Source organism: Corvus brachyrhynchos, unplaced genomic scaffold (genome assembly GCF_000691975.1).
Source record: "Corvus brachyrhynchos isolate BGI_N302 unplaced genomic scaffold, ASM69197v1 scaffold671, whole genome shotgun sequence".
Lineage (NCBI taxonomy): Eukaryota > Metazoa > Chordata > Aves > Passeriformes > Corvidae > Corvus > Corvus brachyrhynchos.
Genome location: NW_008236441.1, coordinates 2483357 through 2502672, shown reverse-complemented (window position 1 = coordinate 2502672; position 19316 = coordinate 2483357). Strand labels below are relative to the sequence as shown.

The 19316-nt window shown below is 40.1% G+C and overlaps 1 protein-coding gene across 5 annotated transcripts in view; it reads right to left on the bottom strand.

Moving 5' to 3' along the window:
• KANSL1L (KAT8 regulatory NSL complex subunit 1 like) overlaps window positions 1-19316 on the bottom strand; it is a 65268-nt gene that overhangs the window by 23127 nt on the left and 22825 nt on the right. For all 5 annotated transcript variants that reach the window (XR_001866140.1, XM_017747148.1, XM_017747146.1 and 2 more), the window contains 2 exons: window positions 18208-18329; window positions 13704-13905 (listed from right to left, as the gene is read on the bottom strand). Coding sequence is in view for 4 of the 5 variants with exons in the window: in XM_017747148.1 (XP_017602637.1) it covers window positions 13704-13905; window positions 18208-18329 (324 nt within the window). In the remaining variant the exon portion in view is untranslated. The remainder of the gene's footprint in view (window positions 1-13703; window positions 13906-18207; window positions 18330-19316) is intronic.

Below are 19316 nucleotides of genomic sequence, written 5' to 3'. Positions count from 1 at the left end.
AGGGCGGTGCCGCGATTCTCGCACGTAGCTTAAAAACCTTCTTGCATGCCGTGGTAAGAAACTGTAATATCACAAACTGTTTGTCTCTTTAATCCATTTGAAGTACATGGGGGGATGAAAAATTCACGTGACGAGTGCCTATGCCAGGCTACATAAAAGCGGTGAGAGGTTTTTTAGAGACGAAAAAAAAAAGCCTTTGTGTTCAGGCCACAGTAACTCATCCTTAAAAAGATAAATAACCCCATGTGATAGCCTGTGTTTGGCAGTGTGAAGGGACTGTGAGATTTTCATGGAAGAGACGTCTTAACACCACAGCAGATTGTTTCTTTCTGGGCGGGTCTGCTGTTGGTGGCAGTTTGGTAACCAGGTGCAGCTGAAGAAAACCCTTTTTTGCTTAAGCATATGAAAGAGACTTATCAAGAACTGCAACACTAACTAAAATCTCATGTTCTGATACCCTTTGTGTGAGTTGGGTAAAAGGAGGAAAGTGCTGGAAAGGGGGAGGGGGTTTGCTTTAATTTCTTGTTATTTCTCTTTACTTTTAATTCTATTTCTTTGTACTGCAACTGTTTAAGGTTTGTGCCTGCTTTGCTTTCTCCTAATTCTTATCTCACAAAAGGAAAATAAGTAAGTAATGGATATTTTGAACCAAACTCACTACAAGTCCTTACTCCCTTTTTCTTGCTTTAATTCACTTTAGCCCCAAACACATCTAGATTATAGCTTAAAGCTGAGCCTGCTCGAAAACATGCATACATGGTCAAACAGCCTCACAGTCACAATCCATTTTGAAACTATATTAAAATCCATTTGCCAATATCAGTAAATGGAAAATGGCATTGGCGGCGACAGGGGACCCTCACCACCACCAGAGCAGATGGAGGGGAGCAATGAGACATTGTTGGGACCTTCGGATGGGTGATATACTTCTACCTAACCCCTGTCACCTCTCCCTGTCCCCTCACCCCCCCACGCACGCTTCTTTCTCTATTTCTTTCTTTCTTTCTTTTCTCTTTCTTTCTCTTTGCCTCTCTATTATTAAATAAAATACATCAATTTTTTGGCATCAGCATTTAATGTCGTTTGGTTTTAATCTCGTTTCTGGGAATATTTTGAACCTTCTAAGTTCTTCCCGGTTTATGCACAGAGACTTAGCTTTCTTTGCTTTTCTGGGTTTAAACAGGATCGTAACACATTTTTAATTGGCGTCACGGGCAGGATTCCCTTAAAATGAGAGTGTTGTTTCCAAAAAATTAATGAATTGCTAATTCTTATGATTGATCATTTTAAAAAAAAACAAAACAAGGTACCTTTCTGCATTTCCTAACACCTCTCTACCTTTCTTACCCCCTCTTACTCTTTTGTTTGCTTGTGTGTTTGCACATGTACCTGTGCTAAAATGGTGCTCCTGAAGCCCAAGGTCTGGGAAATTGGTACTCCCGAGGTGAAAGACCTTGGAAATTGGAAGGTAACAAGCCGTAACTGAAAGGAAAAATGTTTTGTGCTCCCAGTTAAAAAATTGTGAAGTAAATACATGGCTTCAGCTACTGATCACTAAAACTCCTACATTTGCTTGTGTGTTTGCACATGTACCTGTGCTAAAATGGTGCTCCTGAAGCCCAAGGTCTGGGAAATTGGTACTCCCGAGGTGAAAGACCTTGGAAATTGGAAGGTAACTTTGTGACTTGTAACTGAGATTTTTAACTTTGCAACTTGTAACTTTGGTAAACACTAGGTGCTCTCGAGGTGTAAGGAGTAGGACCTTGGAAAATATTTTATAAGGGGTGTCCTTTGAGAGAGACTGTTCCAGTGTTTGTAACTTTATTTGGTTTTGTTTAAGAGGCGCCTTCCTGGAGAAAGGAGTGAGACTTTTGAAAATTCGCTTTATGCTGGGCACTCTCTGGGAAAGATCACTCCGACTTCTGTCGTTACATAAAATATAGTGCACAAGCTTTGTTTCCTTTGTTGAATGAATTTAGTGCCAGGTCATCTTCTGCGGGGGTGGTCTGTGCACTGAAATGGTTTCTGTAACATCCAAGTGGTCATTGTTGTTTAAATTCTCTGCTCTGCTAGAAGGGCGAGAGTTAAAAGAGGCTGCTGGCAGAGCCATCACCAAGCTGCCGAACTTGATTGTCATGTCCAAAGAAAGCTTTGAAATGCAAATGAGAGAGAATTTTACAGGGGAAAAAACTGTGAGGTTTTGAACCTGTAACATTTTCTGAAATGTGGTCGAAAGTAGCATGTAGACCCTGAATTAAAACTGGCAAGGGTCAGAAAACTACTACTGGAACTGTACCTGTATGGCTACTGAAAAATCAAAATTTGGCCTTAAACCCAGTAAATTGGAATCCAGTCAATAAAATGCAGTGAAAACACTAAAAAGACTGGATGAACACCAAAATTGCATAATTTGATGCAATTAACAACTTTTTTGCCTGGGTAGCTTCTTTTCTCTTTCTAGGAATTCCAAACATCCCTGCATTGAAGAAAAAGAGAATGAATTTGGGAATAGCAAAACTGCAGGCAGCAGATTCACACCCAGATGTGATAACTATCTCTTCACTTAAAGTTCTGTGACTTTGTAATAACTACAAGAAGTTTTTGTTTTCTTTCATATCAGTCTGTAGTAGGCCGAATTTTTACTTTTCTTTTATAGGAACCTACCAACAGATGAGATAGAGCTGTGTGAGAACCAATGCAACTTTTAAATTGTCATCCTGACTGCTTGCCTTGTCAATTAATTTGTTAATGTTTGTAATTTGTTTGTGTTTGCATTGCAAGGAAATCGATTTTATTTTATATATTGTTAAGTTTGAGTTCTTTTGCCAAGATAGTGTGGCAAAAAGTCTTATGAATGTATAATTTTATTTTTTTTTGTACAAAAAAAATAGAGAATATATACAAGAATATATACATATATGAAATCATACATATATGTATTGACTTTCCCAATTCTACCTTGGAATCATTATAATTTGGCTATTTTTTTTCTCTTTTCTTCAAGAGTTATCAATTAGTGAACTAAAGAATCCTAACAGATTATAAGATAAAATAAAAAACAATCTTCTACCAACTCTCAAACCCACTTAAACATCTTTAATGTACTGTTAAGTTTCCTATATCCAAGAACATTTTAATTCTACCTCACTTCTTTTAATCATGCTACTAAAGTTCAAAAGAAGAAAAGTTCCTTAGAGTTATACAACTAAATTTAAAGGAGAATTAATTTCTTTTTGTTGTTGTTGTTGTTTTTTTTTTAACCCCACCAATAACAAAATTACAGTTTCTGTTTTGTGACAAAATTAAATTACAACATTAAATTATTGCTATAATTTACCCCCTGAAAAATGGAATATAGCCCTAATGTAAAAATGTGTTTGCATGAAAATCTTTTGTATGAAAATGTTTTTATATTTTGTGTGGCTGTGGTATGATAAAAGTTAATTTTTTCATAGACTTACCCAGTGGAACAAGAATACCACCAATGAAATTCTTCCAACTGTATGTGAATGCATCAAGGAAAAAACCTATTTTTCAGCCTCGAAGTATGCAAAAGCACACATCTTCAACAAACATATTCACATTTGTTCCAGGGTGTAATTATATTACTGGAGCTGAAGATCCCCTGGAAACGTGACTGATTGATACAGGTTAATAGTGGGATACCCCTCCCCTCCCCCCCCCAAGGAATTTAAAAATTAAAACCCGCTGTGTAACTCTATGATCAATTTCAAAACACATTAAGTCAACATCCAAGAAATACCATGTTGGGGAATCCCTCACACCCACTATCCAATAAAGAAAACTGATCTTTGAGTTCACAGGGTGGGAGGCACTTACTAATAAGCATTGGATTAATGATTGCAATTGAATTTACATTCTTGATGATTAGAATAACTATTGTATTACTTGCATTACCACTTCTTCTTCTATCTTTTCTCTTACTAACCACTCTACATATCACCACCATGGGCAACCCACAAACTGAAGAAACACTGGAAGAACAGTTTAAGTCACAGAGTGGATTGTCAGTGATTGAAATATTATAGTTTATGACTTAAACATTTTCTTAAAGGACTTTTAAAACTGTATTAAAAAAGCTGCAGAGAAGACTGCTGCACCCCGAATGGGGCCCTGACTGAGGCCTTACACCTCTCGCTGATGAAGATAAGATAAAGTAACAACTCAGGGCTGGGGACATTCACAAAGCACAGGCTTAACACCTCCAAGGTGGAGACCACAGCCCCAGGATTATCAGCTGCCAGGCTCACACAGACCCCTTGCACCAAAGGGTGGAGGGAGGAGAGGCTTTGGGTATCTTGGAAAAGCCTCTGGTCAGAGGTGCAGTGACTGCCCATCCTCCACTGTGCAGAGGAGCTCATCTGAGGGGCCCTCACCCAGGGAGGGGAAAGCTTATCCACAGCAGAAAGGGGTGACATGGCCCATCACAGGGGCCCCTCTCAAAGGGGTCCCCAGACCCAGCACCAGGGCACCAGAGATGATGCAACAGACCCTCAGTGTTGCAAGGGACAGTGTCAGGCTAGCCCCTGCAAGAGAGGCACGTGGGCGTTCCCACCTGGCCCAAAGTGTGTATTAATCCACGGGATTCTGTACTCTTTGGCATGTGGTGTGGTGGTGTGTGGTGTGGCGGTGTGGCGTGTGGCGGCGTGGCCATGGCGGCGACAGGGGACCCTCACCACCACCAGAGCAGATGGAGGGGAGCAATGAGACATTGTTGGGACCTTCGGATGGGTGATATACTTCTACCTAACCCCTGTCACCTCTCCCTGTCCCCTCACCCCCCCACGCACGCTTCTTTCTCTATTTCTTTCTTTCTTTCTTTTCTCTTTCTTTCTCTTTGCCTCTCTATTATTATTTTTTTTTTAACCCCACCAATAACAAAATTACAGTTTCTGTTTTGTGACAAAATTAAATTACAACATTAAATTATTGCTATAATTTAGCCCCTGAAAAATGGAATATAGCCCTAATGTAAAAATGTGTTTGCATGAAAATCTTTTGTATGAAAATGTTTTTATATTTTGTGTGGCTGTGGTATGATAAAAGTTAATTTTTTCATAGACTTACCCAGTGGAACAAGAATACCACCAATGAAATTCTTCCAACTGTATGTGAATGCATCAAGGAAAAAACCTATTTTTCAGCCTCGAAGTATGCAAAAGCACACATCTTCAACAAACATATTCACATTTGTTCCAGGGTGTAATTATATTACTGGAGCTGAAGATCCCCTGGAAACGTGACTGATTGATACAGGTTAATAGTGGGATACCCCTCCCCTCCCCCCCCCAAGGAATTTAAAAATTAAAACCCGCTGTGTAACTCTATGATCAATTTCAAAACACATTAAGTCAACATCCAAGAAATACCATGTTGGGGAATCCCTCACACCCACTATCCAATAAAGAAAACTGATCTTTGAGTTCACAGGGTGGGAGGCACTTACTAATAAGCATTGGATTAATGATTGCAATTGAATTTACATTCTTGATGATTAGAATAACTATTGTATTACTTGCATTACCACTTCTTCTTCTATCTTTTCTCTTACTAACCACTCTACATATCACCACCATGGGCAACCCACAAACTGAAGAAACACTGGAAGAACAGTTTAAGTCACAGAGTGGATTGTCAGTGATTGAAATATTATAGTTTATGACTTAAACATTTTCTTAAAGGACTTTTAAAACTGTATTAAAAAAGCTGCAGAGAAGACTGCTGCACCCCGAATGGGGCCCTGACTGAGGCCTTACACCTCTCGCTGATGAAGATAAGATAAAGTAACAACTCAGGGCTGGGGACATTCACAAAGCACAGGCTTAACACCTCCAAGGTGGAGACCACAGCCCCAGGATTATCAGCTGCCAGGCTCACACAGACCCCTTGCACCAAAGGGTGGAGGGAGGAGAGGCTTTGGGTATCTTGGAAAAGCCTCTGGTCAGAGGTGCAGTGACTGCCCATCCTCCACTGTGCAGAGGAGCTCATCTGAGGGGCCCTCACCCAGGGAGGGGAAAGCTTATCCACAGCAGAAAGGGGTGACATGGCCCATCACAGGGGCCCCTCTCAAAGGGGTCCCCAGACCCAGCACCAGGGCACCAGAGATGATGCAACAGACCCTCAGTGTTGCAAGGGACAGTGTCAGGCTAGCCCCTGCAAGAGAGGCACGTGGGCGTTCCCACCTGGCCCAAAGTGTGTATTAATCCACGGGATTCTGTACTCTTTGGCATGTGGTGTGGTGGTGTGTGGTGTGGCGGGCGGCGTGGCCATGGCGGCGACAGGGGACCCTCACCACCACCAGAGCAGATGGAGGGGAGCAATGAGACATTGTTGGGACCTTCGGATGGGTGATATACTTCTACCTAACCCCTGTCACCTCTCCCTGTCCCCTCACCCCCCCACGCACGCTTCTTTCTCTATTTCTTTCTTTCTTTCTTTTCTCTTTCTTTCTCTTTGCCTCTCTATTATTAAATAAAATACATCAATTTTTTGGCATCAGCATTTAATCTCGTTTGGTTTTAATCTCGTTTCTGGGAATATTTTGAACCTTCTAAGTTCTTCCCGGTTTATGCACAGAGACTTAGCTTTCTTTGCTTTTCTGGGTTTAAACAGGATCGTAACACATTTTTGGAAACATGCCCAAGTGTAACAGTACAGAGAGCCACAGTTCAATTATGCCACTGTGTGCAAATCCAGTAAGTTAATTAAATTAACTCAAATACAGTGTGCTGAATACCTGTCACATCTGCTTGTGATTACTCTTATTAAGCCCAAAAAAGCAAGGAAAAATGCATTTATGCTCTCTACAAACACACTCTCAAAAGTTTTTAGCAATATCAAAGAAGAGTTATCTCCATCAATATTAAAAACTTCATTAAGTTCTTCAGTAAATGGGTAGCCAACTATACTGCAGAGATTTAATTATAGGATTCAAGAGAACCTCTGTGTGGGGTGGCTGACAACTCCCCTTTGAACACCAAAGACACCAACTTTTAATCCTGTGGTACAGATCCAACTAATAGAGCAGCCTGCTTGCCTCAGTGCTTTAGCATCTGCCTTTAGGACAGCCCACTTCTCCATGGCCTCCCTCTTCTGGACTCAACAACCTGCTCAGAGCAGAGCTATTTCCCTCTGGCAGAACATACAGTTCCATGAAACCTTGTGTTTCACAAGGTAAATGTGCAGGTCTTAAGTGCAGAGTGCTTTTGGGCAACATACAATACACAGACAGTGAAAAGTTAATCTGAAAGCCCCCAAGACTTTCTTATTACCAAGTAGTGGGAGAGAAGGTGTGCAAAGCATCTAAGACATCCCTACATGGGAAGGTGCACAACAGATGGTGCTTGCACACACACCCCTGCCGTATGTCAGACCCTCCCTTCCAGATGAAGTTTTTTTCTAGCAGTCAAATGGACAGACCTTTCCCATGCACGTCAGGTACACGCATGCAAGCTGCCCCAGGACGTAAACAAATTCATCTGTCTCTGGCCCCTCTAAAGCTGTCAATAAAAATGAAGTGGCAGAACCTATGGCAGAGACCAATGTTTTTCCAGGAAGAGAATGTGGAGTTTCATAAAACACTAATGAAAACTTACTCACATCCATGTTGTCCCAAATTCAGATTTTCTGCTCAGTGTCCTACAAGGAGTGATAGCTGCTACTGTTCTTGGAGATCACCCACCTCTCCTAAGTATACATGGAGTTTAGTTTCTTTAATCCTGCAATAAGCCAACGGGACTTTCACCTGCTCTGTAGAAGTGCATGCTGTCTTCTACATCCTGAAACAAAGATGTTTTGTTCAACTAGAAAATCAATTGAAAAATCAAGGTTAGTGCTCAATCTTTGACCAGTTAAACCAAAAGAAAGAAAGATATGTTAATCCACAGGGATATCTTCTCAAAAACACCATGCAGAAATTAAGAGTAGATGTGATCAGTAAAACACTACAGAAATGTCACTAAGCTAAAGGTGTAAGACTGTGGAAAGCATGAAGGTTTTTCATTCTGAAGAAAAAAGAATTCACAGGCTTACCGGCTTGCCACAAACCTCAGAGAGGATGGATCTAGTTCTGCTGGAAGTATCACAGAATTGCAAGCTAGACGTGTCCATCCTTCCTTCCTGCCTCCCTCCCTCGTAGACAAAAGCCTTGTCATATATTCAGAATAGCTGAATGCATATGAGAACTTCTTTTCCCACTCAGGTCTCATTGATTTTTAACTAACAGAAGGCCTTATTTTTTAACTTCAGGGTTAAAGTAGCAATTTCATCAACTACTATTTTCACTTACAAACTTGGTAACCACGGGATTCTCCTCCCCAGACCACAAGACTGACATATCCACAGAGGTACCACACCACTTGCATTGAACCAGTTTGCAGGAGACTTGGCAACCAAACAATGTTTTTTCAAAAGTCAGCAATGCCAGGAAACTATGCTGAAGCAGGTGATGGAGCCAGTATCTAGGGTTACCAAAGAAGAGGATGACAACCAGTAGACTCTGGTCAATGCAACTTCTTTCCTCCCAGGTACAGACCCCTAGCAAATAGCAGACATTTAGCAAGTAAGATAAAGGCTATGCATGGATATAATACAAATTATATGTGTGTGCATATAGATATATATATATATATAAGTAAAAATATATACACATTCTTTCCAAAAACCTGAAAATTAACAAGACTGGGGGAAAGACTCACTTGTATTTATCAAGTGGTGTCAACAAAGAATACCACAGGTACTAGGCACGCACTGGGAATGCTTCTGAACACAAAAATCATAGAACCAGCATGAGATTTAAATGAAAATAAGAAGCTCATACCCTTGAATTTAAATACTTTTCTCCTGTCTCCTTTCAGAGCCTTCTGGACAAGCACTCACTTTTTTTCCCCCCTTTTTTTTTCAAACCACTAAATGAAAACAGATACTCTTCTGCTCTTACTTAACTCCAAGTTGAGACTGCAAAGAAGAAAATGTGGCAATATGCAACTGCAAGAGTTGGCAACATTATACCAACTGTTTGCTTGTGGTGTCCAAAATGTAAGCTTTTGCACCTCAATTCCCAACTTTCAGGGTGCTGGCACCTTTGCAAATTTGAATACTGTTTTCACCACATGCCTCGGTCCCCACAACCAACTCTTTCTCCAGCAGGTGGGAATACAAATACAATGAGAATTTTCAGATTAAAGAACACCACCATGCTCTACAACTCTGCAAAAAACCAGATAGGAGCAAAATTGACAGTACTCCAATCTCACTGCTCTATTGTCTCTTACCTTTATTTAGAGCTGTATAAAGTTTTTATAGATTAAAAGTCTACATAGCCTCAATGACATCTCTTGGCAAAACACGACTTGAAAAAAAGTGGAACTAGTATCATTTGGTAGGACGTTAAATGAGAAACTAATAAAATATACTGGCAAAACAAACTCCTTGTTATTAAAAAAATCCTGCAGCAAGTCACACAGATAAAATAGCAAAAAAGAAAACATCTGGGCATGTCAGCTAAGCAAAGACCTCTCTGAGAGTTTCTGACTAGTATGACACTTGTCTGCTTTTAGAACTTTTAGCATGTCACAGATAATTCAGTTCCTTCAAGTGCAGACAAAAAAATAGCAGGAGACAGAGCTACAGTTTTCCTCACTATAGGAAAAGCATTTGCAGAAACACCAGGCATTAGACTGGACAATCTGGGGTGGGGGAGGAAGGCAGGTACAAATGCAACAACCACCGAGAAATGTTTCAATAGGTGTTTCTGTCTTACTGTCCTGACACCGATTTGCTACTTACAGACTTTCTCTGTTTTAATGTTTAGATACTTTTGACCTTCTTTCTTAGCATTAAAACTACATTACACACATTTTATAGGAGACAACGATCCAGAGATTTTGACTTGCCAGCTGTAACAACACAAATGAGGGGCAGATGCAACATTTTGAACACAGCACTCTCAAACTTCCAACTCCCAGCTGCAAACGTTGTCTTCTCCTACTAGACACACCTGCAGCTTACTTCTTTGTGCTGTCCTGCATGCAAGTTTTATCACTCATTCGAACATCATGCTGAAGAAATGCACCACTACAGTCATGTCCTCTAGACTGAAGCACAGACTGCAATCCAAGGGTTTGTTGTGCATGACTCACAATCAAGAAATGGCCTAAGCTCTTACCAAGCTATTTAGACAAAGAAGAAAGATACAAAACAGATTCCAGACCCAAATGATGACTCAGGGATCATCTTGTGGTACTTAGTCCTTCTGATTGAGGGGATGAGCAGATTTGGCCCCAAAGGATGTTTCAAGTTCCTGAGGATATTGGACGGTGACACATAAACCAAACACCTTGCATCCTGTTTTATTTATCTGCGGTCTATCTTGTCAGTCTGGAAAGTCTTCTAGAGTTTCACAGACTTCTGTATTTTCTTTTACATACTACCCTGTGTAAGCATTATTTAACTAGCAGAGCAGGGGAAGGTGTAGTCCTCTTCAGAAAAGAAACAGCAAAGTAGAGGACAATATAGGGCATCTCTCCACAGGCAATGAGAGGCTACTAGGTCATAAATACTCATTGTAAATGTATGTAGCATGGCAGTAGATAAGAGAAAAAATGTGGCTGTCTTCCCAGTGACCTTATGAACCGACAGATTGCATAGCAGTTCACTGTTTCATACTTTACTTTTCCTAACATGGATGTTAAGGGGGTGAGGGGGCAGAATGAGCTTCTCAAATGAATCTGAAGAGATGTGAGGGATGACACTCTGAATGCCGTTCAGATGCATAAAGGCTACAACCAGTCCTCAGAATGAAAACCCAACTGCAAATTCCTCAAAGCTATCCCAGCATTTCTTAATGTTCCACACATAGAGGCCTGCATTTTGCTGTGATTCTCTGGTCATAGTTCTTTAGTCACCAACTTGCTCAAATTACTCTGCAGAGCAGCATATTCCCTCAGCACTGCCAGGCACTGCTTGCTGGCTGTTCAAACCAGGCACCACCAGGAGCTGCAACACTCAGAAGATTCAGTTTTCTCCTCTGATTCTGGCAAGCTGGAATCTGATCTCCACATCTGCTGCAAGACTTCCAGCTTGTTTTCAGGCCAGTGACCTTAAGGAAATGGGGGTCCTCACAGATTGTGGTACCAGGGGTTATATAAATATGTAAAATCTGAGGAAATATGGGAGAGGCACTTGCTAGAAAAGGCACACTAATACATTAAAAATCCAACTATTTTCCATGTGCTAAGAGGTTACTTATCTTTTCTGTGAACAACCAGAGGAAATTTGCTGGATTTCTCTGGGGAATATAAATGCATTTTCAGAGAAAACTAGATATCAATCCCAGAAGCCATTCCCCATTTTGCATCCTTACTCTTAGACATCTGCCTAAGCCAGCCTGGGCTGATGGCCAGTGCTCTTTTATTACAGGATGAGGAATCTCATCAACAGCTGGGTAACCAAGTGTAGCAAGTGCAGGACTAAGAAAGTGACAGGGCCTGTTAGAATTTCTAAGATTTGTTGAATGAAATGATACATGGCTGATGACTCTTAATTCAAAACCTCAATACCCACTTAGGCTTGATTGTCAGTATGTGCTGGAAATGTCCAGTCTAATTTTGTCACTTACTTCCCCAGCAGAATCCCTGATCCTCTGTTTTCAATCAACACTGTGTGAGAGGCTTTGTTCCCTGCTTTACCTTAATTTGCAAAACTTGAGTTTGGCACTTCCATGAAGAAAGACCGAAGCTGACAACTTGATTGCTGCCATCATCTCTTGTTTTCTCAAGGAACAAGAGCTACAGAATCTCTCTGTAGCCCATGATGTAGTTCTCCACATTGCCTCTTGGTTAACTTCTCCATGGAAAGGACATTCAAAAGCAAAGTCTAAACAAGGCTTTTGAGCTGAGAGCTGCGGTAAGCATAAACAGCATACAAGGATGTTTTACCCCACTGTCTTTGGGACATCTCTGCACTTTTGGTACAAAGGCACTGAAGCTGGGTTAGTATAAGGTAATCCAGCACCAGAGATATCAAGAGCATGGAGCAGACACAGTTGCACCAGCTCCAATACTTGAAGCCTTAACTAGTAACTTAAAAACATACTTTTTTCTTGCAGTCTGCAGCCACAGGTTAATTATAAATTTTTCTTTGCAGCCTACAAGTCAAGGTAAACTATCAAGCATGCAGATCTGCTTAGCTTTATGGCTGGTTGAAGGTAAAAATGTAAATTCTGTCTTGAAGTCCTGCTGTCAGGCTACAGAAACAGAGTTTCTGATCATAAGCCTTTACCGATATTCTCTGAACTTCACTAAGTCTGGCCCACTTCTCAGAACACAGGGACATAGGCAGTGCTTGTAGAAATATGAAATACTTGAGCCTGCAAGACAGAGGCTTCCAGAAAGGCCTGTTATTTAGAAACTGCATCTGGAGTGAAAACCCTTCATGTTTAAGTAGAAGGAAGGGAAGGTCCTGGAGTCTCTCACTAAGGAGCCCTCTCCACAGCTGCAAGAAGCAGTTAGAGGCATCAGCCACAGCACAAGGCCTCCAACCTCTGTGACAGGATTGAATGGGAAACATTAAGTCCAAGTCCATAACAGTCTCCTTGGTCAATGCAAACAAGATGAAAAGGCTACGTACCTAGGAGAAGATAGAGCTCCGAGACTCACTCTCCACCCCCATCCCCCTGGCCCAAACCTTCCAGGAAGGCTGCAAAGTCTTTAAGCCCCACTGCAGGGAAGCTAGGAACTTAAACTAGTAAGAAACTGGACAGTTTTCCAATAAAGTATCTTGCTATAAAACTAGGACGCTTCTGCCATTTTGCAGAGAATGCTGAATCAGTACAGAACATCCTTGCACGGGAAGTTGCTCCCCAGACGACGGGCACACTTAGTAGATCCTAGACAGTTAGCTGAGGAGATATGGAGATTCCCTCAATACTACACTTACTTTTAAAAAGGCAAAGTAAAATCAAGAAATTAAAACCTCTTGGGATTAACACTGCTCTGAAGAATGAATTCATACTGTCTCTGCTCCCAAATTAGACTGTTTCTTTAAGTACCACAGCCAAACTCATTATATATTCTCACCAGCAATATGCTATTAAAATCAGATGCAGGCCGATAGCCTTGCTCTGCACAACAATGTGGTTTTTTCCATTTTAATTCCTCTGTAATACAGAAAATTCTAAGAGTATTAAAGCATTCTTAAAGTGTCATGAAAAAGGCAATATAATTAGAGACAGCAAAAATGGAAACAAGATTAAGATACTGCAATTCAATTTTCTAGAAAACTATGTGCCACCAGCTGTGTAAACTTTCCTGTAGCTAAAACAAATATTCTGAAAACAAGGAGGCAGACGCTTTACACTGTAGCCTGTCTCTTCAGCAGTCAGGCCTCCCAAAGAACTCTCAAGTTGTCTCTTAGATTCTACAAGGACTTTAAAGACAGCCATACAACAAACTGATTTGATAAGCAGGACTCTGACCTATCTTTAATTTTTATGTTCAACTCATTAACTCTGAGCTACTGCAGACACATCCAGTACCAATGCTGCACACACCCTATGGTTCCTGACTGCAACAAATAACCAGCACAGCATGCACTATTCCTCTGGCACACCAGACAAGACACATGCTGACTCAAGCAGCTGGACTCTTTGGTTTTCTCTCCCAAACAGAGAGGCAAGGGCCTACCTGCTGATTCCAGTGACAGGCACCATGCATTCTGTAGAGCTTCCTCTTCTGGAAACTATGAAGTGGCCTTGTTCGGGCAGATGTGCTCACATTATTCACAGAGACAGATCTGAGTCTTGCCCTGTCTCTTCTTCTTTTCTTGATGTGCTGACGATCAAGCAACCAGCTACCTGAAGAGGATACCTCTCTGTTGTCTGAAGCTCTGAAGTTTCATGAATAATGAGGAAAGGAAATACAAAATGTTAAATATGTTCCACATGCACAGGCCAAGATTTCACACACTGATTAGCATTAGCGATCTAATTCTAAGAGAATTCTATAAACACCAAGATGTTTTAGTACGCTGTTTCAGAAAATTGTGTATGTGCTTTGTTTGCTAGTTGACTACTTCTGCGTCAGGTCAGAAAAGGGAGTTTATCATTCTTGTTTACCCTTCTGCTCATGGAAACAAATGTCAAAATGAAGTTAAGACTTCAAGCATATATTGAGTGTTGTTTTTTACAATTTCAAGAACTCTCTAACATTTTTAACACATATGAGTTTCAAGTTACATTAATATTTCTCTTCAAACTGACGTTCCATTCAAGACAGCAGTCATGCTAATGCAAAGGAGACCTAGAGTTCTGTCCTCATACTTTCAAGATTTTCTGGTTTTGCTCAAGAACTGAAACCTAAGTAAAGCTTTACAAACCAGTGATCATTCAGCATAGGGGTTGCAACTCCCCGTGAAGCATTTGTATCAAAATTAGGAACTCTACACACTTCAAGCGTAGAGTCAAAATCAAGTGCAAAGATGTGGCCAAGAGCAGTAGAAGCCCCTATGCGTATGTGTAGAACAACCTCACACTATTCTCACCAACCTACAGCCTGTCTGGTGACCAGAAGAGGCAATACCACAAGGTAAGAATTTAAAACACTCTCCTATTTGGGTGGGAATGGCTCAATGGGAAGAATGAACTTCCCTGTTATAGGTATTCCTGATTTGATTTTGTTGCTGTAGCAACATCTGCCTGCAAAGTTGAAGGCTTCCTGCAAAAAGCACTCAAGTGTGCTTTTATTTTTACAATACTGAAAACCTTGATCACAACTCTGAACTGTCTGAGCACTGCAACTACACAGGGTATTTTGGCCTTGGTTTGTAACAGGTCATCTATCTGCATGAATGATTATTTTGCCTTATGACAAGTCACAGTTTTATTAGTAGGTTTATTAGTAGAACATGAAAGTAGATTTATTACAAGGCCATTATAAATTTTTTTTGATAGGTGATTCTTTTAACAGTACATTTTTATTAAATAAAAGGGCTTGTTATGGAAGTGTGATTAAACACCATCCCATGCTATACTGGAGTGGTAACAAGGCTTAACGGGCTTGAATTTGAGCTGTCTTTCTGACACATCAATACAATCCAATAAGCAACACAGACACATGAAAATAACATGCTAACTAACAGAGGGATGGTACAAAGTATTTTAAGGAACATATCAGTAAGTGCCAAGAAAAAGCCCAAAATACTGAGGCATGACATTCTTAATGTTAACACTACATTTTTAAGGCTTGAGAAAGAAATACAAGGCTTACAGTCCATGAAAAAGATTTCTTAAAATACTTTCTCTGAATTCTCAAAAACATTTTCCAAGTCAGATGGTCCCAAGCTCAACTTGTGGATTTCCACATACCTCTCTCTTATGTGAGAGACAACTTGGACAGATAAATTAGAATAAAAAGCTCCTCAGCCTGGCTCCTCAACTCCTGTGATTCCTGCCTTTGTTCTGGTGGTCTGCCCAGGCCCTTGGTAATTTCTCTGCAGTCTCTGACATCTGCTCTATTTACCTTCCGGTGCCTTGCAGCAATGCACTGCTTTAGTTTCAGATGAAGAGAGATCTCATCTTTGTGGCCTGGAGCTCCTGTACATGGCACTGTGGTTTTCCTGCCACTTGTTTAAATGGTTTCCCAATCAAGCTTTGAGTTACCCATTTAGTTTGATCTTAGTCTGAATGGTTTTCAAAACATGATTCTACAGAAGAACAAAATGAACCATAGCCAGATGTGAAAGTAACGAATTTGCTAGAATGCTCCTTTCAAAGCTCATGGTTTTCCTTTCTTGCTTTTGACCTTACTTCCAGATGCATGCCTGCACAGGAAGCCGTCAGACAGGCACTATTTGTCCTGAAGTAATCAATTTTTCCTTCCCCTCCCCTCATAAGAAAGTGGGTATCACTAGCTTAGGGAACTGCTTCTATGAGCATCTACCTTCATGCAATGCTTTGGGCTAATCTTGGCACCTAGATTCAATTGTAAGGAAAAGCCACAAAAAAAAAAGGAAGGCACTAATGTAATTAGGCCTTGACAAATGGCAATTCAAGGTTACCTATATTCAGTCAACCAGAACTGTACATGCACCTCCACTTCCACTGCGAACAGCCAATGTAACCAGCTGTACTGCAACCCCACAACTACCAACTCCAAAGCATCTCATGCTTAAACCTACTTTAAACATGGACTATCGTGTTTTTCACATCAATAGCCTACAACTAATTTCAAGAACTTACGTAAGTGAAAATTGCAATCATCTGTTTCTTCCCCCTCGCAAAAACAAAAAAATCCCCTTATTTTCCATTTGATTTTGATTTCTGCTTTCTGAAATACTGAACACAGTCAGAGTGAGGTTTAGAAAAAGCAAGGGGAGAAGCAACCAAGAATTAACTGCAGCACGTAAGTTAATAATGAACTATTAAGTTAATTCAATTGATTGAATACCCAGCTACTACAACAACAAGATATCACCAAACCCCTGAACATGCTCAAAAAACACCAAGAAGTAGGAGGCAGTGAATTTCCCTGCAGGATTCTCATGATAACTACTCTATTTCATTAATCTTTAATGAAGAGTATTTATTTGCAGATTTCAAAACACTTCATAAGTAGTGAAAAATTGAAATTAACTGTTTAACTCATGTTTAAGAAAGCATCTAGAAAGCCCTGAAGTCTCTCAGACTCCCTTCCAACACCTAATTTGCCAAACTCCAGTTTAGAGTTACAGTACTGAGAAAATCTTCCAAGTCCTAACATTTTTCTTTGGACTTTTTTAGGTCATGAGTAGAAAACAACCAACCTTAGAACATTAGAGAGCAGTCCATGAGCAAACAACATGTTACTCATGAAATGGAAAGACTAACTTTGGACAGTGCCTAATAAGTAAGAAGAGAATTGGCTTGAAGTTACACCATTAGAGTCTCTCATCATGAAGTTAACTTCATAACTCCTAAAAACATTTTTAAAAGCAGGAATTCTTCCTCATCTGTCTCTGAAAAAGTCAGATTTAAGACACAGCCTAAATTACTCTCTTTTTCCACATACCCATCTCTGTTAGCAACTCCTATTTCAGGGCTATTTTTAGTCCACATCTGACAGGAACCTTCTGATTTTCTCCTACATCATCTATAAACAACTGATACATCAGGAACAGGGATGTTACATGCCAGGACCCCTTAAATTTAGGGCAGAATCACACAACCACTGTGGAACAGACGGCAGCTAAAGAAGCTGCCCATCCAAGCTGCTCATTATAATCTCTTTGTGGGAGGCTACAACCTCTGCAGCAAAGCTGAAACAGACGGTGTGGACAGCTCTTCTTGGAGTCAGAAGCCAGGGAATTATGTTCTGCTGCACACTCTGCCATGAACACCCCAATTCTTGGGAACAGTTTCTTCATCCACCTGATCTTAATTAAGACCTGTGAATAACAGCATCCTCAAAAATCGCATTACAAGTAATCCAGGAGAAATATCCAGCATACCTAGATCTTTTGTAGCTGTAGTCAATTACCTTAATGTTGTTCTGAAACTAATACTTACTACAGCCTGTACTGTATTTAAAATCTTTGAATAAAAGATGGAATTACTAAGTAGTATGGACGAGCACTGAGAAACATTTTTCTAAAATGTTAATTTTAACCTACAGTCATCCTGGAAGGTGTGTCCACCCAGAACAAAATACCTTGAATGGGAAATGGTATCTCCAAATTCCTGAAAATGTAGGTGGCAAAGTTAAACTTGGCTTTTTACTGACGACTGATCTGCTCAAAATTAATGAAGTTACCACCCCGCCACTGACCCCTGCTGAGACACGCAACATTGCTTACATATCCTACTAATCTAGTTTGTCAGTTTTCCAGAAATAAAGCCGCACTTGTTATGACAGAATGCATTGTCTCAAAACAATCAGAAGAAATGTGTTCCTATATTCTTTCACTACTTCACAGATCCATCTTCCCAGTATTTAAATGTAGTTGCAGTGGCTATACTTTTATGGTATCTTTAGGAACAACACAAAGCCCTACTATTTTCAACCTTACAATCAAGACTTGATTTCTCTTGAAGCCTGCAGAAAGCAGTTCTCTTTTCCTTATTTAATATTGTAATGATTATTAGTTCCATACAGATAACTTTACTGCAAGTTATTATCAAAAAAAAAAAAAAACAACTACCACACTGTCACCGACCTGAAGGAGATTCCATTGACCAACTGTCTGTGTCTACAGGTCTTGGAGGAAAGAGATGAAGAAGCTGGAGACAGACTGAGTGGAGCAATTAGGCTGCTGATGATTTCACTTAGTTGTGCACTCTGGAAAAAAAAATAAAAATTAAAGGTAGTCAGACTTTTATCCAGACTCAACAGCTCAAAGGTCCTGGGTTCTTGTTTTCCTCCTTAGGATTTCAGTCCCGTACATCATGGAATAATCATATTTAGTTTCTTCCTGTGAATAACCGTGTTGGCATGGTTTTACTTTCACAATTATTATGTTCAACTCTACCAAAGCCCAAATAAAACACCAACACAACCCTGAACATTGTTTATACATTTGAAGTAGTACCCCAAATACATTAGTGACCATAGTATTATGACCAAAGGTCTTTAAAAGGAAAATAGAAAACAGAACACTTTATAGCTGATATTACAACAGCTGCAGGCAGAGCTGCTAACTGGTCATTTGACAAACATTTCAATGGGGGAAAAAAAAGGTCAACTGTCCATTCATCATACATTTTATTCGCTCAAAGTTTTTTGTTCTTAGAAGAATCCTCTTCATTGCTTACTGTAGTTTGACAAAGGTGTTTTTATAAAAGGAAGTGTAACTACATGAGGACTACTCTAAAGACAGACAAAATGGATAAAATCTTCTGGTATCCTCAAAAATAGCAACAAGAGGCAACCAGCACCCCCTCTCCTCCTGCAAAACACCGTGACTTTCAAAACTGACCCAAAACAAATTAAACACATGTAGCCAATTTGTTAAGACTAAGAACTACTCCATACAAAGCAATGAATTGTGGACTGTCTCCAAAAAACATTTCACAATGATTTTTTGTTTTAAATGTCAGACCTTAAAGGCTATTCTCACAATAAATGCTTAGAGGAGACTGTGTTCTGCACACTGAACAGAAATTAAATGGATCTGAAACGGCATATTCATTTAAAAACAAACCCAAACAAACCTTTTGTATTACTCTGTTGGATTTTCATTCAGAACTAAGATTGTTTAAAACATGAATTGCTAAAGGTTACTCAGTAAGTTTTCTTTACATTTTGATTTTACATTTACATTTTTCA